Source organism: Erithacus rubecula (assembly GCF_903797595.1).
Source record: "Erithacus rubecula genome assembly, chromosome: 16".
Lineage (NCBI taxonomy): Eukaryota > Metazoa > Chordata > Aves > Passeriformes > Muscicapidae > Erithacus > Erithacus rubecula.
Window position 1 is genome coordinate 11,733,601 of NC_136668.1, and position 27,667 is coordinate 11,761,267.

General features: G+C 49.1%; 1 protein-coding gene across 1 annotated transcript in view; it reads right to left on the minus strand.

The window, feature by feature from the left end:
- Positions 1 to 1,384: 1,384 nt before the first annotated feature.
- FAT2 (FAT atypical cadherin 2) overlaps positions 1,385 to 27,667 on the minus strand; it is a 55,020-nt gene continuing 28,737 nt past the window's right edge. Inside the window, exons 10-24 of the mRNA XM_079319833.1 lie at positions 23,236 to 27,288; positions 20,859 to 21,055; positions 20,075 to 20,228; positions 19,161 to 19,394; positions 17,990 to 18,379; positions 16,987 to 17,201; positions 16,239 to 16,376; positions 15,237 to 15,380; positions 14,791 to 14,988; positions 12,927 to 13,734; positions 12,049 to 12,194; positions 8,575 to 9,016; positions 5,986 to 6,139; positions 3,757 to 4,352; positions 1,385 to 3,001 (exon numbers count right to left, since the gene is read on the minus strand). Coding sequence (XP_079175959.1) covers positions 2,469 to 3,001; positions 3,757 to 4,352; positions 5,986 to 6,139; positions 8,575 to 9,016; positions 12,049 to 12,194; positions 12,927 to 13,734; positions 14,791 to 14,988; positions 15,237 to 15,380; positions 16,239 to 16,376; positions 16,987 to 17,201; positions 17,990 to 18,379; positions 19,161 to 19,394; positions 20,075 to 20,228; positions 20,859 to 21,055; positions 23,236 to 27,288 — 8,402 coding nt within the window. The 3' untranslated portion in view covers positions 1,385 to 2,468. The remainder of the gene's footprint in view (positions 3,002 to 3,756; positions 4,353 to 5,985; positions 6,140 to 8,574; positions 9,017 to 12,048; positions 12,195 to 12,926; positions 13,735 to 14,790; positions 14,989 to 15,236; positions 15,381 to 16,238; positions 16,377 to 16,986; positions 17,202 to 17,989; positions 18,380 to 19,160; positions 19,395 to 20,074; positions 20,229 to 20,858; positions 21,056 to 23,235; positions 27,289 to 27,667) is intronic.

Sequence of the window (27,667 nt, forward strand, 5' to 3'; positions counted from 1 at the left end):
GGGGTGTGAAGTGTGGTTTTTTCTTCCAAAAGAAGTGAGAGCAGGAGATGTGGAGCATCCTGTGCTGCTCCCACCCACATACAGCACACACGATTTCCCCTCCTAGCAAGGGTTTCAAATAAATGTTCTAGCTTTGCTGCCTGGAAAATTTTTTTTTTTTACCTCATTTGTGCAAGTAGGTTGTGGGCAGAATTTATGGGCTGGGCTTTTCTCTGCCCCACCAAAACTGGGCCTTGGTTTCTCATCTCCCTATTTATGCCAAAAGTGGGGCTGCAGCTGAAAAAAAGAGCCTGGCATGTGAAAAAAGATGGGGGATGCTGAGCTGCTGCTGATCCACCCTGGAGATCAAAGGAGCAAAAGTCAGCCCACACTGGGAGACTCTGCCAGCACTGCTGCAGCTCAGCTTATCCTCACTGCTGAATAATTCATGCCATTGCAGTGTGTCATTCCAGGGCTGTTGGGAAATCAGTGCTATAAAAAGTTCATATTGAGAAAATCTGGCAGAATTTTTTTCTTAAACGAGGAGGCTTTTGCAGGCTGATGGGGACTGTGGATCTGAGGTCACCTGAATGACAGGGCAGGAGGGACAGATGAGCACAGGCACTCCTGGTGCTTTAGGGTATTTCTGACTCTGGAGATCCACAGCCATCCTTTTGTAGGGTTGAGCATTGCAGGGCTGTCCCCATCCCATGAAATGGCTGTTCCCAGATGTCACTTCACCTAGGAAGGAGCTTCATCTCAAGTTGTCTTTGTCCTTCCCTGTGTTGTGACCACTGGCCAAAGCAACCCTGAGGAGTTAAAAAATCTGAAGGAAAATAGCACTTATTTGTGCTGCTTCTGCTGCTGGGGAAGAACAATTTGTGTTTTCCTAATGGGCAAAAGTGGTGCCTGCTGCTGAGACACCACAAAATTAAATGCCCTCAAAGTACAGAAATGCACTATTTTAGGATGATGCTTGAAGGGATTTACTGAGCAGAATAAAACCAACTAGATAAGATAGATCTAATCTAGGCAGGGGCTGCTTTCTGCTGAGGAGAACTGGTGAAAAAGTTTTGTGGATGAGAACTTCTAAAGGGAAAACAGGTGGTGTTTCTTGGGGATGCAAATCAAAGGCTCCAATTTGGGTCCTTTCCATCCCTTTACTCCTGAGCTAAGAGACACAGGAGGCTCATGGTTTCCCAAAGCAAGACAGTGTTCTGTGGGTCTGTCTGCCCCACCCCTCTGACACTTACAGGAGCCTCAAAAAAGTGTTTAACTTGCTGTCTTAGTACTTCTCTGAAAGCTTCTGGTGCCCAAACAAAGCTGTTATTCCCTTGGCTGGAGCTAGGCAAGGATATCCTATTTATTTACAAGAGAATCCCCGAGATACTAAATAAAATCGTAATAGTAAAAAAATCCAAACTCTTTTAATACTTTCCAAAAATTCAACAACAACAAAAAAGTTACATCAAACAACCAACCAAAGAAAACCTCTCACGAAGAAATGATACATTTCCAAGCACAAGGACAAACAGGCAAACCCATGCTCAGTAGCCTCGGTGCCCCTCTCTGGTCAGAGATTCTGGCAGTGCTGGGCAGAGTTTCTGGGGTACAGCACGGAGTCCCTGCTGCTGGCAGCACCGTGCACAGCTGCACTCAGTGTGGGACTGTGACAGCCACGGGGACAAGGCTGTGCACACAACCCTTGGGGCAGGGTCCCCCTTACTCACCTACACACAGCCCAGCTGGGCATCCTCATTTGAGTCTGTGGGCGGTTCCTGCTGTAACAAACCTTGTTGCTTGGTTTTTCTACAGAAATGGACTTTTTTTTTTCTTCTTTTTTTTTTTTTTTTTTTTCTTTTCACTTGGACTTCTGTTAGCCAGTGTGGAATGTGCTGGTGGGACCAGCTGCATTCCCTCTTCTCTCTGCCAGTGTCAGGGAGCAGACATGAAGAGGGTTTCCACCAGCTGATCCATTCCATGAACAAACTGTTGGCTTGATGCAAGCCCTTGGAGCCAGAGCTGGGAGCAGGGAGCCTCTGTACCCCACCTGGGGCACTGCCAGGCTGTGCACTGCCAGTCCTTTCACACCTTTCTCCACCATGACTGCTGCCACACCTGCAGCGCTTGCCCTCCTCCTCCTCCTCATCCTCCCTGTGGCCAGGAAGCCTGGGGTGTGAGGAGGCAGCATGCTGTAGTCCTACATGGTGAGGAGGCAGTCTCCCTGGTGAGGAGGCAGGTTAGTCATTGGCATCCCAGGAGCATCCTCCATGTCCCAGCTGTAGCTGGAGCACTTCCCCTCCATTTTTAACAGCAGCACCGTGGAGGGCAGCGAGGGGAAGGATCCAGCCAAAATTACAACCCAGCCACGCAGGGGAGGACTCTGCAAGCTGAGGGGGACACACACAAGCCTCCCTTCAGCAGCGTGTGCCAGCCCCCTGCACTCTGTTCTGGTGGAGATGTGCTTCTCTCCTCATCCCACACACACATTAGAACATCACCTCCTCACAGCTCCCGTAGTCGCTCTCCACCATGTCGGAGCCCTCGTAGTTGGGTGGTGGCAGGGGCTGGGCTCGGATGCTGGGCTGGTGGCCCAGCTCACAGTCGGCATAGGAGGGCTGGGCCACGCTCAGCCTCATGCTGACCCTCTTGTAGCCCGGCTCGGGCTGGAACGGGACGCCCTCGCCCTGCACCAGCTGCGCTGGGTAGTAGCTGATGGCCGTGTACTCGTTCTGGCACTGGGAGGAGCCCATGTCCACGGGGCCCAGCGGCAGGAAGTCCTCCAGGTTCTGGTTGCTGTAGCGGGGTGGGATGGGGGCTCGCTTGTTGCTCTGGTCCAGCGGGAAGGGGAAGCCCCCGTAGAGAGCGACGGGCTCGGTGTCTGCTGGGGGAGGGGGCGGCGGTGGCAGCGGAGGGTGAGAGGAGGAGGCAGGGGGGCCCTGAATGACCTCGTAGTGGGAATATTCCTGGACATCGGATGACAGGTACCGGGGGGGCCAATAGGTGGTTTCTGCTGGGTAGACTGGAACAAAAGAAAGTCATGTTAGCTGCAGCTCTAGTGACTGTCATGTCTTTCCTGCCCTCCTGCCAATTCCTTCTGTAAGCTCTGAGCCTGCAGGAGATGTGGCAGACTGGGGAGGAGAGGAGACGTAGGGATAGGGGAGGTGTAGCTGCTGATTTGGGAATTGTGGGGATCTGAGATCATCCCTGGCTGTGCTGAAGCAGTGTCTCCACCAGCCTACAGATGTCCACTACTCTAGCACTCAAAAGACTCACTTATTATGTTTGGATGCAAGAAACTCATATTATGAAGGGATTGGCCCAGAGATCCCCTGGATCTCTCCCTTTCCCTGCAATTACTCTTGTGAGAAACTCCTGCATGGGGTCACCTTGCTGTCCAGAGCCATTCAAAGTGTTTCTCTGAGAATGTGATCCCTCTGCCCAGGAGCTCTGGTGGAAACGTCTTCACTAAAACTTCTACTAACTTTCAGGATCTTAACTTTAAAAAATTTTTCTCTTTTACAGGGTTTTTCGACACAAACACTAATGGTTTCCCTGATGATTGTGTACAAGACCAAGTGGGTTAAAGCAGAAAACTGGGATGTATTGGTGAAGCAGGAGGAAAGAGCCAATGAAGGCACAAAGCAGGGCTGGGGCAGTATTTGCTTTGCTTTGCTTTAGCCAATACCATTTGTCCCTCATGTTTGCAAAGCTCAGATCCACTTCCCGAGGAAAAGAGGGATGTGTAAGAGCACAAAAAAAGCTGTGGCTACCGACCCATCTCCTCCCTGGCCCAGGTGCACTTGATGAAGGACTCGTTGTCGGAGTTGGAGGGGGGCGCAGCGGGGGGCAGGTTGGGGGCCACGCTGCAGACGATGGTGCCGCGGTGCTTGGGGGCGTTGGCCGAGTTGAAGGTGACAAACTCGGGGGTGCCGGCGGCCTTGCGCTGCTCCGGCGTGGCGCGGCCCAGGTTGTTGTGCGCCGCGTCGCCCAGCACGCTGAGCTCGATGGGGGGCGCGGGCTGGGTGCCCACGCCCACGCTCTTGGAGAACTCGCTCTTGGACAGCAGGTCGGGATCCTCGCGGGCCACCGGCTTGTGCGCCTTGGCCTGGCGGCGGCGGCAGCGCCTCCGCAGCAGCACGAAGGCCGCGGCCAGCACGGCCGCCCCCAGCACGCCGGCCGCGATCTCCGCCAGCTCCTCGGGGCCCAGCGGCCAGCGCGCGGGCACGATGGCGGGCGTGACGATGGGCTGCGTGCAGTAGGCACCCTGGAAATCCGACGGGCAGATGCAGCGCACCGAGCCCTGGCTGCTCACGCAGCGCCCCGCGTTGTGGCACGGGTTGTCCTGGCACTCCTCTGCCAGCGTCTCGCACCTGTGGGGAGAAAGGGATGGAGATGGGCCCTGGCAGGATGGGAACTGCTCCATCCTGTCCAGGCTCTGGCTTGCACCAGCCAGGGATGCTCTGTCCTGGTCTGCTCTCCCTCCCTCGCTGCATTCTTGCTGCCTGCTTATTCTGGCAGAGGATCCTTCAGTAGAAAATGATGCTTTTCAAGAGATCATGTTTTACAGGGTGGTCCTATTTTTCAGTTGTATGCCCAAATTAAAATGGGGGGCTTTCTGCCTCAGAGCAGTGTTTGGAATTCTAGGGCTACCACTGCATAGAGAGATGCTCCCATCCTATTAAATTAGGAAGGCCAGGGTCAGTGTGAGGTCTGCTAACCTCTTATGAAGTCTCCCATGTCCTCCAAGCTCTGTGGAGCCTCTGGATGGTCTGTGGATGTCTGCAGGTTGCAGAAAACATTTGGTAAAAGACAACCCTGTGAGGTGGTGAATGGACACCTTTGCTGGAGAGGCTTTTTGGCATTTTAAGGAGCATCTGCAGAACTGAGATATAATTTCTGATTCTGTTCTGCTCGACCCTACACAAACATAAATGTTTGCTAACAGTACAGGGGACCTTTCCTCCCAACAGCAATGACCTCCCCACGCTGGGGGGAATATGCAGGGCTTTAATGGCTTTCCTCCCCTTTTTCTGTTCTCATTATGGAACAAACTCTGAGAGGTTTGCACTGCTCTTGTAGTCAGTGATTTAGGATGTGTGAACTGGTGTGTGCAATGTGCACCCACAGGCTCTGGCTGATGTCAGGTATTACACTGCCACCTAATGCTCAGCTACAGGCTTTTATTCCAAGAGCTGACTGACAGTTTCTGCCTTTGCCTTGAGCCACAGGACCAGTGTCCATCCTGGCTAAAAGGGCAAGGCAGAAGGATGAACTGGGTGTGATGATGTTTGAGCCTGCACTGGGAATCTCTGACCAGGCTGGACTGGAGGCAAGGAGGGGGTTTTGGAGGGGCTGCTGGGCTGGGGTGGTAATGTCCACTGTCTTGAGCTGGGATTTGAATTGGATGAATCACAGCTGTGAGCTGGGACAGAGATTTCTTTTGCATGAACCCCGTAGAGCTGGTCCTGGATAGAAGCAGTTCCTTTATCACCTGCAGGATGGGTGTTCAGGCTACTGAAGCAGGGGGCACCTCAAACTCTGCCAGGCAGGTTCCCCCAGGAACTCCCTCAGGGCACCCTCCTGCTACCCAGGGCAGTGTCTGCCTGTACCCTGCTGCCAGGACCTCCTCCACAGCCAAGGTGTTCCCATTAGTGCTGAACTCAGCTCCTGTCACAGGGAGCAGTAGTGTGTGGGGACAGACTCTCCCCCAGCAAGGAGGGGCTCTGCACTGCCCCACAGCACCTGCAGGCACCAGGACAGAGAAGATGTTTCTGTTTTCCCTCCTGCTCAGAGGAGATCAGCACAGAGGGGCAATGGCCACATTATTTATGTCCTGCTCTGCTCAGCTCCACCCTCAAACACCTCCCAGCTGCAATGCTCAGGTGCCCACAGTTTGCAATTAATCCAAAGTGTGTGGATCTGGTGAGCTCCAGGAAAGTGCAGTGCTCATATTTTCAGCCCAGCACGGGATGCCACCTGTCCCAAAGCCCCCCCAGGCCTTACCTTTCTCCCAGGTACCAGTCAGGGCAGTGGCAGGAGTAGCCAGTGGCTGAGAGGGTGCAGGTTCCCCCATGCAGGCAGGGCTTGGACTCGCAGGGACTGTCCCCAAGCTCACAGTGCTCACCAGAGAACAGCCCGGGGCAGATGCATGTGTAACCTGGAGAGGGTGAGAGTGAACATATCCATGTGGAAAAATGGGCAGGAACAGGGAGGAGCAGTGCCTGGTGCTGCTGGCCCCCCCAGAGGGCTCACACAGCCACCCAAGCACAGATATCTGCTACTGCAGCTGATGCTGTAGGACACCCAGGCCATCCCTGGAGGCCTGGTGGGTTCATTACAGGACCTGGTGTGGTTGCTGGAGACTGGGTGGCCACTCTGGGGCAACAGTGGCACTAGAGAGGTGTTTGAGCAACAAGCCAAGCCTGTCCTCTCCTGACACATATCAGAGATCAGTCAGAACACAGCTTTATTGCATAGAGAAGCAGAGGGACAAATCTAGGATAAAGGAAGGGGAACTTGGCTGGCTGATTCACAGTTTCTGACTCTGTTCAGTGCAATCCCCTGTAATTTGTTGTTCCCAGGAGTCTTTGGTGCTACGAGTTCTTGTGGTATGAAGTGCCTGTCTCAACACGCCGAGTTTCTCCTGCTTGCAGGAGAGTCTGCTCACAGACAGAGAGAAACCCAGCACAGCCAGGGACTTGGAGGGGGCTCCTGCTGTTTGTGATTTTGGCTGCTCTTTAGCATAGCCCTAAGCATGGGAATGTCCCTGGCTGTGCTGAGCTCCTGCTCGTCACCTGCCTGGTGCTGCTGTGCAGGAAATTCAGTTTACACCTTGCAGCATACTTGAAAAGTCTTTGCTACTCATCCACAAGCTGAACAACCCTGCTATAGAGCATGGGGCAAACAACCTGGGCCTGTTTGCACATGTGTGTCAGTGGCTGTACCAGAAGGACGTGCTGACACTGGTGCAGCAGGTGCTGGACACTGCCCACGGGGCTGTGTGTGCCCAAACACATGTCCTGGATGTGGGGCTCGCTGCTGTTTGTGGTCCTGAGCGCTGTGGTTGGGGTGGTGCTGGGCTGGCCTGGCTCCTCTCCCCACAGATGTGTTCTCACACAGCCATGTGGCTCTCTGGGCTCGCTCCCACAGGCGAGTCCCTGCCTGTGCTGCAATCCCACGCCTCAGATCCCTGCACACAGCTTTGCACCAACTCATGCTGCCTGCCTGGGGTCCCCAGCAGCCAGCCCATGGCACTCAGGGAAGCCAAGCAGCCAGGATAACCTCACAAAATAAACATCCCTTGGGCAATCCCTTCCCTGCAGCAGTGTCCTGCCTGGGGCCACATCCCACAGGCTCTTTCTTGGTCAATTAGGCCATTTGCAGGAAAAATCGTTCATCCTGGAAGGGGAACTGTGGGAAGAGTGCTGGATGATCATTAGGTTATTACTGAGGGAGTGATTTTTTACCTCCCCCTCCCACTGTATTCTCTCTGCAATGATGCCTTGACTTAGAGCAGAGATGTATTTTCCCCTCGTGGGCTTTGAGCCCCTTCCAGCCCAGCCAGAGAGGTTTTCTGTGCAGAGGGTCTGAAGGCTGAGCTGTGAGTGCCAGACTAACTGTTCTGTACCTTTACACCTGGTGTCAAACAAGTTCACCTGAACCAGGCAGCTGCTGAGTCGACAGGGCTGGGAATCTTGTTCCCAGAGGCAGCAGGCAGGGCAGGAGAAGGTGGTGCCTCTGTCCTCACTTGCTCGCTGGGCAGGGTGTGCTTTGGCAAGGGCCCCAAAGAGCACAGAGCTGCAGGAGCAGCTCCTGCCCCACACAGCAGTGTGGGAAGCATCCCACTGGCCCTCGGAGGGGCCAAGGCACAGGCAGTACCCATCTCAAAGATGGGGTGTTATGGGGTGCAGCCCTGCTGTGCTGGCAGCTACAGTGAGTTGTAGGGCAGGGACACATGGATGGACATCCCTGGGAGCAGCTCCCCTCCTCACAGCTCCTCTGTGGGGAGGGGATACAGCTCACTGCAAGGAGCCCCTCTGATGGCAGGAACAGGGCAGCAGGGACACTGCCTAGGGCAGAGCCTGTATCAAACCTCTTTTGGGTGTGTGCACCCCATGTTAGCCTGGGACTCTTGGATTTGGGCTTACGGTTTTCCCATATCCCTTTGCATAGCCCTGGGGAGTTGCTCACTGCAGTGGGAAGAGACCAAGATCTTGGCTTGTTTCTGCCCAGATACCATCACTGCATGATCCCATCTTGCCTGGTTCCAGCCTTGTTAACAGCTCCTTAAGCAAAAAGGATGCAGAGGGGTGGGTGGAATTTCTATATGCGTTTGAGTTTTTGGCAACACTCTGCTCTCCTGTGTCATGCACACTCCTTAGAAACACCTTCCTGCCCTCTGGGCCCATGGTCCAGGTGAGAGCCAGGATGATGATCTCACACCCTGCAGCTGCTGCTGCACTGAGTCACTTGAGGTCCCCTGGGACAGAGGATCTCTGCTTCCCCTCTGGAATAGTCCCTCCACAGGGATGAATAAAGCTGTTGCACGTTTCCCCCTCACTGCTTACAGCTCTGCGTGGGTTGTTCACATACCTCCTCCATGAGTTTCGGAGCACATCCCGTTGTTGAGGCAAGGGCTGCTGCTGCAGGCGCCGGTGGGGGAGCAACACTGCCTTACCCCCACCTCCTCCAAGACCTCCTTCGACTGCCCTTTTCCAGGAAGCAGAACCACTTCCCTGCCGTTGATTGCAACCACGTCCAGGCAGCCCCTGAACCCCCGCGTGACTCTCTGGGGCTGCAGCGGCTGCCGGAGGCCCCCGAAAACCAGGTCCCGTCTGCCCTGGGGGACAGCACAGCTCGCTGGCAGCTGGACAGAGGCGTTCCCCAGGCCATCGACGAGCAGGCGGACAGAAGTGTTCTTCACCTCCAGGAACACCGAGTGCCACTCGCCGTCGCTGACGAACCGCGAGGAGGAGAGGTTCCCGGAGGGGCTCCCCCGGCAGCTGTAGGCGAGCTGGGGCACTCCATTAACCACCTGCAAAACACACGGGCCACAGGGAGATGTGACACAGGCTGCTGTTTATGAAGGGTTTCCACATTTCCCCTGCTGCTTGTTCCAACTTTCTGATTCCAAGATGTACCAAATGCAGCCCCTTTTACCTTTTTTAACCTATGCCTGGATCGATTAAGTGCCTGCAACCCCTTTATTTTGCAGAACACCTCATCTCTCTGGCACAATTTCACCCGTGGTCCTTCCCAGCAGCCTTTGACCAGCATGGAGGGAGGGAAGCTCATAACAGAGAGCAGAGCCATGGGATCATACAGCTACTGCTTGCCTTTTCACCCACCTCCCTGAGCCTCAGCAGTGCCCTGGCATTCAGACTATGCACAAGTGCATCACCAGTCACAGATGACTCTTGTTCTGGGCCACATGGCTTTTGTCCTGTTCTCACTGTCTCATTAGTGGTGGGGAAGGTGCTGGAGCAGTTGCTCCTTTGGCAGGGGTGAGGGTGCTGAAAGAATCTTAATGAGGAGAAGCACTGGCAGCTCTCTCTGGAGGAAAAAGGAGGGCTTGGGAGGCAGAGAAAAGAATTACTGTTGTACCCATGCTGGAAAACCAGGCCAAAGTTACTGGTAAGTGCTGCAATCCAATCCTTGATCTCCACCAGACTAGAGACGTGGTATTGAGCTGCTAAAAGTGAAGCACACTGATATCTTCTGCATTCAAACATCAGAAATTCCTATTTCTGGCACAAGATTCATTTTTAAAAGTCATACAGGACAGAGAAAGTGAAAGTTATCTGTGTTGCTTTAGGGTGAAGTTAGGTTAAATCTCTTTTTTGCCTTTATCTCCCCAGTGCTTTGCTGATATAACCTCTCTCTCAGAGAAGCCAAGATCCTATGGAAAAGGGGAAAAGAGATGGAATGAAGTGTCGGTGGGAAACCTGCTGAACCTGCTATGTAACATCAAGCAATTCATCCCAGGCAGGAGCAATGTCCATGGGGGACATTAAGAGACAGTGAGGAGGGTTGATTCTTGGAAGGGGTTAGAAGGGCAGGAATGATTATGGGCTACACTGACTTGAGAGGAACACACACACATTACAAAGGGGCTACTCTGGAGCAGAGCAGGACAACAGTTAACTGCTAGAGAAGCCCATGGTATAAATAAGTACCAGTGGGAGAAGAGAGCAGCTGCTGAAGGAAGGAAGAACAAGAAGCAGCTGGCACATGCCATGGGAGGGCCTCAGGGCAACACGTGTGTAAATCCCTTTGCACAACTGGCAAGCACACCAGAGAATTTTGTCACTTCACTTCATCTGCTGGAACATGATTTCACTTCAGATGGGTCTGTAGATTTGGCTTATCAATTTCTGGGGCTGGGAGACAGCTGAGAACTCGATTCCCTGGAGCAAGAGCTGACACACTGCCAAGCCTTTGCCAGTTTTCCTAGTCTGCCATCCTCTTGATGCAACCCATTTCTGAGCATCAGGAGAGTTTAGAGACTGGAAAAGTGATATGCTCTTGGGAGAGCTCATCCTCTTAATCAAATCTACAAACCATCACTTATGGTCCTTTCAAGGCTTCGACTCATATCTGGAGTACTTCAGTCTACAAAGTTGAAAATCTTGGGGGATTCCTTCATTTTTATCAGGCCAGGTGGTTTAGAAACCTTTTTATGCCCAAGATATTACTAATAGAGTGAGTCAGGAAAGAAATTATTCACAGGCACTTTTATGGAGGAGGTTTTATGAATATTTCCTATTGAAAAGCTTGTGGAGACAAGCTTGAGCTCAGCAGATCATGGGCTCACTGAACTCCACCAACAATGAGCCTTTTCTCCCTTGACTCTCTGTGCTGGCTTGGATCAGTGGAGTTTCTTGCCATCTTGTACTTCCTGAGCACCATCTAAAGTGCTGGACTCCTTCTGATGAACTCTTTGGTGACTTTCCTTGCCAGAGGAGAGGCAGAAAGCTTGAGATCCTTCCTGAGAAGTTTTTCTCACTGGCCCTTTACAGTTCAGCTTAAAGTCACTCTCAGAGATGGATGCAGGACATATGGGTGGTATTTCTCTGCTCCTGCTCTTCAGAAGTGATGGCTGTGGCAGCAGGAGCATGAAATATGTGCCAAAGGCAGGTGTGTGGGGGTTGGCTGTTGTGCAGCTCCCAGTCTGTGTGGGTCTTTTGTAACAGTGGAAAGACAGAACAACAGGAAGATGGGGTTGTGAAACCATGAGAAGAAATGGGGGAATCCAAGGACACAATGAACACTTCCAGGTAGGTTATAGTGTGTAACTCTTGGTGTGATTGTCTCAAGAACAAACCTATGCAAGCTGGTAAGCATGTCCTGTGATCTTAGTCTCCAGTTACTCCAAATTCAGTTGATGAGGAATATACAAAACTGCTATTCTTCAGTCATCTGTTGCTTTCCTTCTGTTGCCAAAGTGGAAGAGGGAAATGATTTTTGAATGCTTTGGTAAGTTCAGTGTTCAGCTGAAGGGAGGAGAGTGATCAGAATGAAATGTTCTTGTCTCTGCAGGTGTCTAAAATAGTGAAACCATCTGAAGAAAGTGGTTGAAAAGAGGGGTGTGTGTGTAAAAAATATAATTTAGGATTCCTGTTCTGCCTTTTCTGTCCGTTATTGTAAAGGACCTTTAATTTGAGATATGGGAGAAAGTTTGCCCTTTGCTCCAGTAGAACCAGACTGGTCTGTGGACAACTCCACCTGATAAATTCTTTGTTCTGAATGGTGAGATGCAAGAAAGGAATGAAGAATAAGCTGGAGTAAAGAAGGTGATGTGGACCTGCTGTGGGTGTCTGACAACTTTACCAGAAGTCACACCAGAGACCAACACGTGCATTTACATGTATAGAGGACAAGTCCCAGTTGTGGTTGCAGCAATTGCCAAACTGTGCTTGGCTCTCATTTGGTCTTCCCAAGTCTTATATTTCATCTACATGAATAACTAGGGGTACATATTTTTGTATATAAATCCTGTGATTCCCTTCCCTGAGGAGAGTGGGTTTTGTGCCTGTGGAGAGCACTCCCCTGCAGTGCCATACCCACCTCCAGCGTGGCGTGGTCAGTCCCGTTGGCCTGGAACATGACTGCGTGGTGCTGGTGGGTCTTGAGGCGAAAGTGCATGTGCCAGGAGCCCACCTGGGAGTGCTGGTACCAAATGTAGCTGTGGCCTCCAAACCTCACAGCTGTTCCTGAAAGGAGAGTGAGAGAAAGGTCTCATCTTTGTGGCACTTTGAGGCTATGGACTGTATCAAGCTTTGCCTCTTTTCCTGATGCCACAACTGTCCAGGAACAGTCCCATCCACAGCAACCCATGGACCCCTGCACTGCATTCCCCACAGTCTCACTGGGAGCTCCCAGTATTTATTCTATGTACTTAACTGTGAAGCAACCCTGAAATATCAGCCTGGATATTTCTGTCCTTTAAGGTGCCCTCAACGTGGTCTACAGCACCCTTGAATTTCTCCATCCTTAGTAAGTTTTTATATTATTCTGTGGTATCCCTTACATTCTTGCCCTAGTGTTACTGATCCCTGCTCCCTCCAATTATTTCTTGAAGTATCCTAGAGCCAGAATAACAAATACACTTTATTTAGCTTTCCTCAAATTTATCAGTTACTCTGTGCTTTGCCAGGTTCAGGATCAACACTGAGACCATGGATAAAAAAATTCTGATCACTGACCTTCATTTCCTGCTAAATATGAGTGACTTTTCCCAATGAGAGAGATGGATGTTGCTGTTATTAAATATTACAGGAGATTAATTTCAAAAAATAGACCATATGAAACTTTCAGATTTGAAGAGTCTTTGGAATTGTGGGCACTGGGCAACCTAATTCCATGGAAAATCCAGGTGCTCTATAAAGTACTGAAAGAAAAGACAAGATGCCCAGGGTGAGACAGTGGCAGGAAGGATTGCTCACCGTTGCAGGAGCAGATCTGCTCCAGGCTGTGCCGTGGGGTGAGCACGCTGAGGCGGGCAGTGCTGTAGGTGGACATCATGCCTGGGTCCAGCTGGATGGTCTCCCTGCAGACACGGTGGGCACAGTCTGACCCGTGACAGGGCACATGGATGGCTTTCTTCATCCGCAGCCCCACGAGCTGGTCCATCTCCCCAGCTGACCCAGTCAGCTTGCTGGCCAGCACCCGCGGCTCGTACAAGGAGCCGTGTGGCTCTCCGACAGCCAGCAGCAGATCCACGCCGTCAGAGGCGGCTGCAGGCTGCAGGCTGGCCATGTGGATGTTCTGGCGCCGGGTGACAAGGATGTTCCCCAGGAATCTCTGCAGGTTGCGCCAGTGGTCCCCCACGAACTCCTCGGGGGAGAGGTGTCGGAAGTGCAGCACCACTGCCCTGTCCAGGGCCTCCTGTGTGAAGCACCACACGTGGACACTGACGCTGGTGGTGGCCGTGAACGTCCCGTCGCTGACTGTCACGTTCAGAAGGTAGTGGCCGTGGGGCAGCTTGTCCCCAGCAATGATCTTCCCATCTGCAGCCCCAACAGAGAAGAGCCCCTCCTTGGGCACTTGTGCCACCAAGGTGTACACCAGCGTGTCGTGGGGGTCGCGGTCTGTGGCGTGGATCTTGCCCAGAACGCCCCCTCGGAAGGCTTCCTCGTTGGTGGTGATGAATATTTCCAGGGGAAGGGCTGAGGGGGCGTATTGGCTCTGCTCAGTCACTTGGATATTTATAAATGCAGATGAGGAGAGGGGAGGGATGCCGCTGTCAGAGACCTGGTGAGGAAAACAAGGATTTGTTATTGTCACGTGCTGACTTACTGCCACCTCACCTGACTGCTGAGCTCTTGCAAAGGACAGTGCCTTCCAGGGAGCAATGAGTGGGAATGAAGAAGGAATGGGAAAAAGTGGCAGCAGTGTTGGACTCTGCCTGGAGAAGGCCCTAGGATAAGGGCAGCATTTCTTCCAGCGTGGAGACTAATTCAGGCCTTCTGCTAGTGGGGTCATGCTCACTTTCCCTGTGCATTCAGCAGCAGCTCAGGCACCTCTGAACTCCTAAGGGTTAATAATTTTTTGTGATGTTGCCAATCTTTGTGGTTCCATGTGTAACTGAGTGTATGGAGATGTAAAGCAGTTACACACATCAACACAGTCGCTCACCTTCCAGGCTGATTAAGCCCCTGTCCCACCTCGGACAATGCCTGTCTAGCATTGAGTCAAGGAACCTCAAACACAAAAATGCGAATAATCAGATTATGGGATAAATTTCTCCCTAATGCTAAGCAGTTAGAGGTTGAGGTTTGTAATATAATAGTACCCAGCTTTTACAACAACTGCCATTACTGAAGAAGTATGTACTTTACATGTTATTATCCTTTTGTTTGTAATGGACTACCCTACTGATAACATTGAAAAATAATGAATTCATTCTGCAACAATAGAAATCCTTTTTGAAAAGGAACTGAAACCACTTCTTAAATGACAAGGATAATTAGAGAAAGCTTGTAGGACCAGATCCAGGTCTCACTTTAAATTGGAATTCACTAGGATGATTATGGGGAAAGCATCTCTCTAAGGAAACTGCTGACAGAGTATTTTTCATGATCGTATTATCTGATTTTATCAACACAGAAGCTGGCCCCCTGCTTCTTGTGGGCAGACTGTGTGGAGAAATGAGCTTTGGAGCTGGCTCCAAGATGCACAATTTGTGCCTGGATTGGATTTCTTCAAAGCCAGAGATGTTTTCATTCAGCTGGGCCATGCTAATCGCATTTTATTGCTACTTAAGCTGGTTGGGGAATTCTGACACCAGGACAGTAAGACAGGCTCTACCTGGACTTGCAATAGGTACTGTTCTTTCATTCTTCTGTTCAGGACAGATGATGTCACCAGCAGACCATTTTGTGTGACTTCAAAGGCTTTCCCATCATTGCCCTGGGTGATCTGGAACGAGTATGGTGGTCCATTTTCTGGAGAGTCTCTGTCACTCATAATCAGCTCCAGGACACTTGTCCCCACGGGAGCATTCTCCTGAAATGGGGAAAGATGCTATTGGAGGAAGGTAAGCAAAGAGAAATGGCCCAGGGGAACCTACAGTGCCCCAGGAGCTGCCGGATCAGGAACAGGAAAACAAATCCCACCCCTGCCCTAGAACACACAGAGCACACAGCAGCAACGTGATTCATCACTGCCTCCCCACTTTGCTCCAACAGCAGCCTAGGAATGAGCTCCTTAGTGCAGTGAGAGGGATTGGGAGAACAAACTATCTCCTGCCTTACCTGCACCACCACACTGTAGTTGAGCTGGAAGAAGCGAGGAGGGTTGTCATTGACATCAGACACGTGGACATGCACAGGGACATCACTGAATTGAGCAGGGTGGCCGTTGTCTGTGGCTCGAACTGTCAGCGAATAACTGGAGATCTGGAGGATTTGTAGTGCAGGATTACTTGGAGAAATGGCAGAATGGTGGCTTTTCTACATTGAAGTTTTATTCTGCTGCAGCTTGTTGAAATGCCTGAGTTCATGCACCACAGCCTCAACAGTTTTGCCCTTGGCTAAGGCTCTCCATCTACAAATCTCACTCAAAGCTCACTGCTAAACTAAATCAGCCTCACAGCAGTTGCAGAGAAGAAAAACAACTTGGCAAAGATGGATGAAACTAAGCGGGGCAAATATCTGTCAATAGTGGTTAAAGAATCATAGAATCACAGTAAGCTGAGCTAGAAGGGACCAATCAGGATCAGCTCCTGTCCTGTGCAGGACATCTCAAGAACTTCACCATGTGCCTCAGAGTGTTGCCCAAGAGCTTCTGAGCTCTGGCAGGCTGCTGCTGTTTTATAAATGAGATTGTCCAGGTGACCTTTCTCCTCCCCACAACTGTTTAAACTAAACTGTTTAAACCCAACTATGCTGGTTTCCACAACCAACATTCCCAATATTGACTGGGGCTCTATCCCAGCCAGCCTGAAGTACCAGTGGGGCAGACCAAAACTCAGAGCTGTGGAAGGTGTCCCTGCCCATGGAAGTGGTTGGAACGAGATGATCCTCAAAGTCCCTTCTAATCCAAACCATTCTATGGTTCCATACTGCCTTTCCTAAAGCCCAGCCTTCCTACTTCAGTATCTGTGAGTCTAGAACACAAATTAATGCCCTGTCTTCTACCTACAATATTAGAAGCAAATAATTCAGAAAACAGGAGGTAGCTGAGTAAGCTCTTCTCCCTCAGTCTTTTGGGATACATCTGTTTCAGCCCTCCCATTCTCATTTTCCTGAACTCACCTCCTCCCTGTCCAGATGCTTGGCAATGCTGATCTGCCCATTTTTGGGTTGAATGGCAAAGTGTCCCAGTGGGTTTCCTTCCACGATGGAATATGTGATCTGATTGTTCATTGACCCATCCAAGTCATCAGCAGATACCTGTTTGGAGAGGAAAATAACCCTGCTAGGACCCTTGGGCCAAAAAGGACGTGCCATGGAGAAATGGGAACCACTTTGTCTTTTAAGGATATTGCTTTGAGCTTGCCTCAAATGAGGAGGGGGAAAGGAAGGTGGTTCAAATAAGTGTCATCCAATAGTTTTTTCAAGACAACATAGTTTCCTCAGCTTTCTCCTAGTCCCTTTCCTGACTACCACCCCTGTGAGGGTAACAGGCTGGGCATCACCTTGGGCTCTGCTATTCTGTCCAGAGGAGCCTCTGCCTTCCCCAGGTCACATGGGCATTGTCCTTTTTCAGGCATTTTAATTTTTTTGAGATGTTCCCAAAGCTCCTGAGCCAAACTTTAATTTTCACTTAAAGGTATCTTACAAGGCAAAATGTTCTCCATGCCTATGAAGTCTCAGGAATTCTGCCAATCACCCTTTTTTAAAGTCATGCTTTAATCTTAGATGCTGAACATCACAAGCCCACTGAGGTTACTGTGTCCAAGGAAAAGTAAAGTGCACAAGAGGAGTGAATACTGCATAGTATTCACTATACAAATACAAATACAAATAAAGAGGTAAAGAGAGCTGGCCTGGTTCATCATACCGTGAGGATGATTTCTCCAATGGCAGCATCCTCCCGAATGTCAGTGAAGTAGGGATCTTGGATGAACTCTGGTGCATGGTCATTGATGTCAGTTATGTTGATCACCACCATGGTCACATCACTGAGAGAGGCTGAGCCCTTCCTCGTGCCCTCGATGGACAGGTAATACTCGTGACTCGCCTCGAAGTCCAGGCTCCCATTGATGTATAAGGCACCTACATTGGCAGATGGGGAGGAAAGGACAGAAAATACTTTGAAAAACTGGCACATGAGATTTCTTAGAATACTGCAGGTATGCCAAGGCAACTGCCAAACTGCCAGCTGAAACAGTGTAGTTGACCTAACTTTGACCACCCTGAGGTGGAAGAATTATGAAGAGCCTTGTGACCAGCGGGGCTGAGGTGCCATTGATGAGGATGTTACAGCTGAGGGCAGAAGGCCATTGCTGATATAGCCAAGGGCTCATTTCAGGGAGTTAACACTGGGCCTGTGATAACAGCTCTGATCACATTGCTGTGCAAACACAATAGGGCTTTATCTGCCTGGTAATCATGGCTCACCACCTGCCCATGGTTTAGGGTGCTATTATCCATGTTCATTGAGTGCTAGTTAATAAAGCAGCCTGTTATCCTGGGCTGCAGGTCCCTCATGGGATTTTGATGGAAAGACTTCTTAAATGAAACCATTTTCTCCTGCGTTTTGAAGTGGGAAAATTTCCTCATCCTGCTCTCCATGTATCCCTCATTCACATGGACCTGTCTCAGGTCTCAGACACATAGGAGGAATCTTTCCACTAATTTCAGTAAGATTTGGATCACTCCTTAAGTGACTTGGACAGCAAAATTTGAAGTAGAAAAGAAGACTGTATTCCCTAACCTTGTGCTGTGTAAAGACAGAGGTGAACAGAAGTGGGAGCCAAATGGAGAAGAAATAGAGAAGATGCACAAAAGGCAGCCTTTGATATTGTATCAACCTGAACCTGACTAGAACAAGATCATTTTACCTGTGTTTGAGTTGAGCTGAAATTTCCCGTGGTCATTGCCATTCACGATTTCATACTTGATCTCTGTGTTTTCTGCATTGTCCCTCGTCAGGGCTGACAAGTTGAGAACCTCAGTACCCACAGCCACGTCTTCTTTTACCATGGCCACATATTCAGGGGCCAGGAAAACAGGCAGATATTCATTGAGATCCACAACAGAGACAGTGACAGTGCCAAGGGAAGAGAGGGGCTGGGGGGTGCCCCTGTCTGTGGCACAGACTGTCAGCTCAAAGGCAGAGTGCTGCGAGTCCTTCAGAGGCTTTTCCAGGCGGATCACCCCTGTGGTTTCCTCAATTGAAAAGTGTCCATTGGCAGAATCAGACAGGGAATAGACCACCTCAGCATTGAGACCTGGAAGGGCAATGGACAGCCTGCAATAATTCATGGGTAGAGATGCTGCTGGGTATATTTATAATGCTATAGGACTACATGAATGACCTTCAATTCGCAGGGAAAATGGAGGCTGTATGAACATCATATGAACATTGAGTGTTCCCCCACCCATCTGCAGGTTCAGTCATCTAGCTACCCTCACTATTGTCCACCACTGACAGTGTTTACTAACATCCTCCATTTTTAACTACCTTGTTTTCAAACATAATTCCTCTTCATATCTGCTTCCAAGGAAGATAAATATGATCTTGCTTCTCTAAATTCAGCCTCTGCTGGAGAGGTTTATTCAAGGTTCCTTTTGTAGGAGCCTCACCTATATTTCTGAGAATCTCTGTTCTTTCAGGAGGACTCCCCCATTCATGTTATCTAATCTACTCTACTCATATCTAAAATTCCTTTTTTCCTTTATTACACTAATTCTCAGTCCCCACCTTTCAAAAAGTTTCTGTCCAGTTTGGATCTCTGTGTCACAGTTTGTGCTGTGTATCACAGCTACAGTTACTGAACACATTCTCAAAGAAGGTCAGCATGTTTCCACACATACTGCTCTCCCAACAGGGTCTTAAAAATGCTGATGCCAGCCCAGTAGTCAAGAACACGTCAGCGATGAGACCCAGGCACATCTTCGCCAAGATTCAATCATCTCAGCCCATTGCCGCGGCACTTCCCTAGGTTTCAAAGGCTTCTATTCAGAATGAAAGATGAACTCTACTAACACATAAATCCCATTCTGACTCACCTTCATCAAGGTCCCTGGCAGCAACCACAGCGATGGGTGTCTTTGTTGTGGTGTTATCGAAGACGGCCACGGCGCAGTGACTGGGGAAGAACCTGGGCGCGTTGTCATTGGTGTCCTCGATGATCAGCGTCACGTCGGCCTGGCACGAGCGGCCCCCGCCGTCCGTGGCTTTGGCTACCAGGTGGTACGTGGGCTTCTGCTCACGGTCCAGGGGTGCAGATGTGGTCAGCTCCCCTGTGGGGAAGAACAGGAGGTGGTCGTGTCTCCAGCAGTCACAGCCTACAAGACCTCAGAGAGGTTGAGCCGTTTTCCTGGATGAACCGTGGGAGACAATAATTGAGCTAATAGTGGTGACGTGTCCACGCCACATTGCTCAGGGCTATCCTCGGATCATTGCCAGCCAGGGCCCTGGCAAGGCTTGGCATGGGCAGTCCTGCAAGTTCAGCTGAACTTCATCCAAGGGATGCCATCATGGGATAAAGCTGCTCATAAATAAATTGTACTTATAAACCTCATGGCACTGTGCTTTCTGCAATGCAATGAACTCCAAGTGATCTCTAGAATGACTATCAAGTCTTTTTGGGTAAATACACTGCCCAAGACCCAATGAAAGGTATTTTGGGATTTAGAACTTGTGTCTTTGGCTCAAACAAATACTGCTGCTCTTTCTTTCTTGAGACCTGGCTGCTAGCAATAGTGTCTGCCCTTCATTTTAACAACATTTGTAACGACAGCAAACAGGATGATGTGGAGCGCTCTCTCCTCTATGCTGTGGCCATTCTTTCCTAGCTTAGGACAGCTGGAATGAACAGCTCCTTGTGTTTGCTCAAGGGAGGTAAGTGTTGAGCCATGCTGGGAGCTTCCTCAGGGTGGGTGAGGAAGAGGGATGCAGGGATGCTGCTGCCTGCTCTCACCTGTGTGGGGGCCCAGGCGGAACTCCTCCGCGCCGGGGCCGTGCAGGCTGTAGGTCACCTGGGCATTGCTGCCCACGTCGGGGTCGGTCGCTGATATTTTCAAAATGAAAATACCCGGCCCAGCATCTTCAGAGACTCTCCCAGTGTAGAGTATCTGGCAAGGATAGAAGGAATCATTGGCATCTGAGCCATCTCCAAAATACCTCTATCCCATAGAGGGGGAGAACAGATCCACAGAAGCTTCACAGAGAAGGATAAACCCTGTGGTTTATAGGGGAACACGATGTGCCTCCCATTCTTGGCTGCTGGGGTGTGGACTGGGACTAGTGAGCTCATTTCACACAAGCCTTTGAATCTCTTTTGGGAAGTAACCACCTCTGTCGTTCTCACCACGGGTGACGTCCACACCAGCGATCAGCTCTCTACAGCAACAAACCTCCTGATGGGAATCTCCCAGCTTAGCAGGATATAAAACTCAGTAATTTACATGCCCCTTCCCAGGAGGCTTCCTGGCATTGTTTATCTCCAAAAATTACTCTTCATAATGTTTAGGCTCTCACTTGCTGCTGGCAAACATGCTTGGAGGCTAGATTTAATATTCTTGCTTGACATGCAGCTTAATTAAAATTGTTAAGCATAATCAAAGCAACAGGATCGTGTGAGAAGAATTATGACAAGCCAAACCCTTTAACATGCTCTGCCTGTTCTTTCATATTTTCTATTGTGTTCTTTCCCTCCCAGGATCTCCCTTTATGGCCCTGATGACCCAGAACAGATGTCTTACCTGGCCACACTCAGGGCTGTTGTCATTGATATCCAATACAAAAATTTCCACTTCGGTGGTAGCCTGAAATTTCCCATCAGAGGCCATAACCTTGAGGAGATATTTCTCTGTATCTTCTCTGTCCAGAGGCTTTTTGGAAGAAATTGTCCATTCACCCTCAATTTGATCAACTGTGAACTGTCCCAGTACGTCTCCTTCTAGAAGGCAGCAGGAAGCGAGTAAAGAAAGGCATTTACTAAGTGCTGAAAACCAGAACTGATAAGGAAAGGGAATATGGGTGTGCCCATTGATGTTCCTTAGGAGACCTGAAGGACCTGGATGCTCTTAGAGGTCTTTTCCAACCTAAATGATTCCATGACTCACACTGGTGGTGCAGAGAGGGCACTGGTGTTGCATCCAGCAGGTGAGGAGCTTTTGGTCAACCTCACTGCCCAGCTGGGAAATACCCTGTATGTTTTAGTTATTCCCTGTCTGCACATTACAGCAGGAGAAGGAAACAACTGATTGCAGAAAAGCCAGTAATGCTCTGCAGATGTGCATATTCATTGCCTGAAAACCACATTGTCTCACCTTCCCAAAGCCTGTCAGTCTTTCTTGGTGCATGTTCCTAAAGGGATCCGAGAGTTGTAAATACCCTGCAGACACAGTTTGGATCTTACTGTTATGGTACCATGTACAGCTGCACTTCCTCTTAACCTATACATGTATTTAATATATAGCTTTGTATTCTGGGGATAGTTTTTGTTTCTGTTAGAGCCAAATGACGAGAGACAGGTAAATCCAGACTAGGCAGGCTCTCTGGTTCACCACATTCATGCTGCTCCTACTGTTGTAACATATGTTAGATTTTAAATGTGCTGGATGCTGCCACTGGAGAATCTCTCTCTCCTGGGAATGAGCTGGTGTTTGTTCTCTGCTGACCCAGGAGGAAACACATCAGGCAGTGAGAGTCAGTGAAGAGAGCTGGCTGTGGAATCTGTTTGTGTTGGACTCTGAAGGGTCTTGCATAGTGGGATAAATTAAATTCACTCCCTTTCTGCTTTGATTTGTGCTGCAGTGATGAGGCTGTGGAGGCACAATGACACCTGTACTAGCTCTTCTGATGCTGGGAAACACCAGCCAATGCCCAGATTTAGTTTCTGTGTGTTTGAAATCAATGTGGACAGGGGGAAGCTAGGTTCTGTGTTCCTCTCTCTTGCTGCATTTCCATGTTATTTGTAGAGCTTGACCTGTGTTTGTACATGCAGAGCAGAGAGCACAGGGTGTTCACCCTTAACATAAGTGTGCATCTTCTCAGGTTTAAAGTACTTGGAAGTTAATATTACCTTTAAGAAAGCAGAAATGTGAATACATAATGGATTAAATCTTTCCTCCCAAAGGCTTGCAAATACCTAGGCATGCCATAAACCAAATTAAAGTACCAGCATTCCTATTTCGGATGGTTACAATAACAGATAACAGGCTGCAGCATGATCTGGCCTAATGTTTTGACCCTGAAGGGTCCTTGCTTGAGTCTGAACAAACATTTTAATTTGAAGTATCTGCTCCAGGTCTTAGAAAGACCCTTTAGGGTCAAAAAATACCATAAAAGCAAGCTTCTACTTGTGCAGATGCACAACTAACATTCCAGTGTAACTTTTTTGTTATTTTACAGCAGTGGTTAATTTTAGTTGGCACATTGTGATGTTTCAGAGATGCAAGAGCAATTTTCAGTATTTCTTGTTAGCCAAAAACCTTTACTAAAATTGACGTGACAGTCTTAAATATCCCCCAGTGCACAGTGACTAACTGCAACCTTGTTATTGAGCCAGCCTCCAAGTGATTTTGTAGGAAGCAAAATCATTTAATACCAAAAAGTTATATACAGTTATTAAAAAACACAGAAGGCTACAGGTATGTGTGTGATGTGTAAACTGATTGCAGTGCTGCCAGGAGAAAAAGCTGGGTCAAAGAACTTGAATACACATCACAGTATCTGTGTGAGGAAAATCATCCTTCCTGCTGTACTCCTCTCCTGTCCTTCCAATAGATATTACAATTACACTGTCTTAATTATTCCTCTGTTCAGAAAGTATAAATAAACATTTCTATGGTACAGTGTAATTACTTATATGTATCTTATTTATTTATTTGTCCCAGAGAAATAGGATGATTCAGTGGTGAGATTGTTATTTTAATGATCATTCCACCCACTGCAGTTCCTAAAGTGTTTTGCGTTCCCCAGATTCGAGACAGAGCTCAGCCTTCATCTCCTGCTTCTGACAGCACGGTCGGTATAACACTATTTCTGTACTAATAAAGTATAAGACAAGGTATCAAATCCTCACCTTGAGGTGACACTCCCCTTTGCCCCGTGGAGATTCAGAGCCATACTCACCGGTGATGTAGCAGGTGACGCGCCGGTTCTGCTCGGAGATGTCGGCGTCGATGGTGCTCAGGGTGACAATGACCTGCCCCGGCTCCGCGCTCTCGATCACCGAGCCCTTGTAGAAATCCGAGGTGAACTGCGGCGCGTTGTCGTTTTCGTCAGAGACAGTCACCTCCACCAGGGTTTGGGAAGAGAGCTGGACCTTCCTGCCGTGGTCAGTGGCCACCACATAGAAGCGATAGACCTCCTGCTCTTCACAGTCCAGCTCTTTCAGAGTGGTGATCCACCCGCTCTCGCCGTCGATGGTGAAGAGCCCGCGGAGGATGCCAGATTCTGCTTCCAGACTGTAGGTGACCTGCCCGTCACTTCCCATGTCCTGGTCATTAGCTGTCACTTGAATGACTGTGGTTCCTGAAGGCATGTTCTCCATGACAAAAGCTCTGTAGGGATCTGCCTCAAAAACAGGTCTGTTGTCATTCACGTCCTGCACTTGGATATTCACAGAGACCAGAGAGACCAGCTCAGTCTCCAGATGTGAGCAGTGAGCCATGACATCAACCTGGTACCACTTGGTGGTCTCATGATCCATAGGTTTTTTGATTTTCAAAGCCCCTGTTTGTTCATCCAGCGTGAACACCTCATCCTTGTTACTTTCTGTAGTGGTTCCCTTCACTAGGCTGTATATAATGGGATCCTCTGCAAAAGCTTTGACTGACCCTATTTCTGATCCCTCTGGAAGATCCTCAGATGCTGAGAATGTATAAAGGGGCTCAGAAAACCTTGGCAATGTCACCTCCCTGGGGACAATCTGGAGATTCACTGGAACAAGAGAGTTCCAGTGAGGTGGTCTGCCATCTTCAGCTTTCACCTTGAAGTTAAAGGCTCTGTTTTCTAAACCAATCAAGCTCTCCTTGACCTTAACAACCCCAGTGGCAGCATTGATCTCCACAAGGTCTTCTGCCACATCTTCCACAGAGTCAACAGAGTAAATGACATCTGCATTTGCACCTTCATCAGCATCATAAGCCAGTATCTGGATGACAGGGGAGCCTTTGCTGACATTGGACTGGATGGACAGTGTGTACTCAGAGGCTTTGAACAGAGGTGGGTTGTCATTCTCATCTGTAAGGATTATTTTGACAGTGCAGAAGGCCACCTTCCCACCCCCATCCTTGGCCATGACTTTAATGGCAATGACTCTCTCTGTGGAATTTTCCCTGTCCAGTTTTTGCAGTGTGGCAATACAGCCTTTATTGTCTATGGAGAACTTTTCATGGGCGAGTTTATTTATGATGGTGTAGTCTATGGTGCCGTACGGGCCACCATCTGGGTCAATAGCCAGCAGCTCAATCACTTTGGTTCCTATCTCAGCATTTTCTGCCAACTCTGCCTCGTACACACTCTGCTGAAAAGAGGGGCTGTATTTGTTGGCATTGGTGGTGTTGATATACACAGGTACAGTGCTCTTGAAAACTCCATCTGAAGCAGAAACTCTGAGATTGTAAGATGGCTCCAAGTCCTTTTTGCAGCGGTTGAACATGGATATTATCCCAGAAGTGCTGTTGATGGCAAAATGCCTGTTGTCATTACCTGAGAGGATCACATATTCCAGCCGGGTGGTGTCTCCACTGTCGGGGTCCAGGGCCTGGACTTTGATCACGATGTGCCCACATGTAGCCATTTCACTGACCTTGGCTTCATACTGAAGCTGGCTGAACTCAGGGGGATTGTCATTGATGTCTGTCACATCCACAATGACCAGGGCATCGCTACTGAGTGGAGGCACCCCATGATCTGCAGCTCTGACCTTCATGCGGAACTGCTGATTTTTTTCATAATCAAGTGCTTGAGCTGTTGTTATTTGCCCTGTGCTGGCATCAATATTAAAGAACTTGGCAGCATCTGAACCATCATCCATGATCTGATAGGAGATCACTTTGTTTCTGCCTGAATCCTTATCAGAGGCAAAGAGTTGGACTACAGGGGTCTGTGGTGGCAAACTCTCTGAGACAGATGCTGTGTAAATGATCTGAGAAAATACGGGAGGGTTGTCATTAATGTCCTCTACCTCCACCTCTACTCTGGCTTCTGAGAAGGATCCAAGTGCTGTGTCTGTGGCTCTAACAGTGAATGTGTGTTTTGTCTCTAGCTCATAGTCCAGCTGCCCTGTGACAGTGAGGACACCAGTTTTGAAGTCGGTGTTGAAGAGTTTCAAGGAATCTTCTTCCACAATGTTGTAGATGAGGCGCAAGCCTTCAGGGCTGCGGGCCTGGATGTGGAGGATGGATGTGTATGGGGGGACGTTTTCTGGCACCTTCACTCGGTAGAACAAACTTTGGAACAGAGGGTTGGATCTGTTCCTCACACTGATCACAACCTCCTCTTCAGCATGCAGGGGAGGCTCCCCTTTGTCCTTAGCAATGACCCGCAGGTTGTATTTATTTAAAGCTTGATAATCAAGAGGCCTCTTAAGGGAGATGTCTCCTAGGTAAGGGTCAATCCAAAAGTATTTGTATTCCTCTGCAAATGAGTAGGTAATAGCTCCATTATTCCCTATGTCTTTGTCTGTTGCTGACACCTGAAAAAGGACATCTCCTGGCTCTGTGCCATCTTGCACCGAGGCATAGTATGGCACATTCTCAAACTGTGGGGGGTTGTCATTGACATCCTCTACATAAACTCTGACTGTGGCTTGGGACACTCTTGGTGGCTTCCTGTTGTCCTTCACTTCCACAGCTACCTCGTGCATGTCTTGCACTTCACGGTCAAATTTCACACCCTTGGTCTGAAGAACTCCAGAGGCTTGGATCATTTTGAACCTCTCCTTTTCATTCAAAACTGAATATGAAAGGGGTTCATTTAGCTGATACCCTTTGACCCCAAGAATGGTTAGAGTCTTCTCATCTGTAGAGTTCTCCATCACAGTTGCTGTATATATGTCTTGATCAAATTTCAAGCTGTTACCTTGTGCCCGAGTTAAATTTAGCTTAACCAGAGCAGTACTCTTATATAAGCCATCACCAGCTCTGACTGTGACCTCTCGGTAGCTTCTCAGGCCAGTAGTGTTAAGAATGGAAATGAGACCTGTTAGTGGATGGATATGGAAAGCATTATCAAGGTTTCCTTCCACAATGCTGTAGGTCACCTCCGAATCTGCATCCTTTGCCTGCACTGACAAAAGCTCCATCCCTGGATGAGCAGGTAGCAAGACAGAAATGTCATAAGTGTCTTTGAGAAAGACTGGAGGTGAATCATTGACATCTTTAACGTGGATTGTCACCTTGGCAGGCTTGGATGCGAACAAGCTGGGACTTCCACTGTCGTGCACATGTACAGTGAAGTGGAAGACTGGGGTGAGCTCATAGTCTATATCAGCACGACTGGTCAACGTCCCTGTGCTGGGATCCACTGTGAAATATTTCAGTGCCTCTGGTTCCAAAATCTCATAGACCAGCAAAGCATTGGAGTCTTGATCAGCATCTGTTGCATAGGTCACGAGGGGAGCATTGCCTTCATCCAGAACCATGCTTTGTGATGGGGCATTCTCCATGATCCAGCCAACGAAGGAAGGCTTAACGAAGACAGGCACATTGTCATTCTCATCTATGACATAGATGAGCACCACTGTGTCCATAAATGCTCCAGCCATGTTGGTACCACGGACTTTCAACTGGTAAAAAGACACCTGCTCAAAATCTAAGCTCTTCTGAGTGGAAATAAGTCCTGACTGATAGTTCATGGAGAACACTCCATCTCCATTTCCATCTTTTATTTCATAGCTGACTGGTGACAAGCTAGTGGCTGAAACCTGGATCAGAGGAGAGCCAACAGCAGTGGATTCACTGATCTCTGTGATGTATTCAGTCTCTGGAAATTTTGGAGGGGTTCGATCCGAGGGTCTGATGTGGACATGTATTGTAGCAGAATCTTTAAGCTGAGGAAAGCCCTGGTCTTCTGCCTGTACAATAAGAGTAAATCGCTCCTGCCTGGATGGGTCCAGTTTTTGGGCAACTGTAACAATTCCAGAATATGGGTTGATGCTAAAGAAGCCTTCCCCATTACCTGCAAGAAGAGAAAATACAGAGTGAAGAATGCAGACACCTTACTGGTCTTCATTTTCTGAAACTCTTTTTCATAGATTCTCCCGATTGCAGACCTGATTAACATCTGTTTCTTTTACTGGGAGAAATTAATTCATTTCTAAATATTTTTAATTATAAGAACAATGAACTCATTGGGATCTGTGAGTTAACATTTGAATCAATCAAAATGTAAATTGGAGATAAACACCCTTCTAATTTAAGCATATTTAGTGGTGGCAGAGCATGTGCTTGAAGCTTTTGCCTCGTGTGCAGAACATGGTAGCACAGACAGTACTAGTTCCTTCAAGCCCTGTCATGCTTGTAATTACCAATACTTCAGGAGCAATTAAATTCCTCAG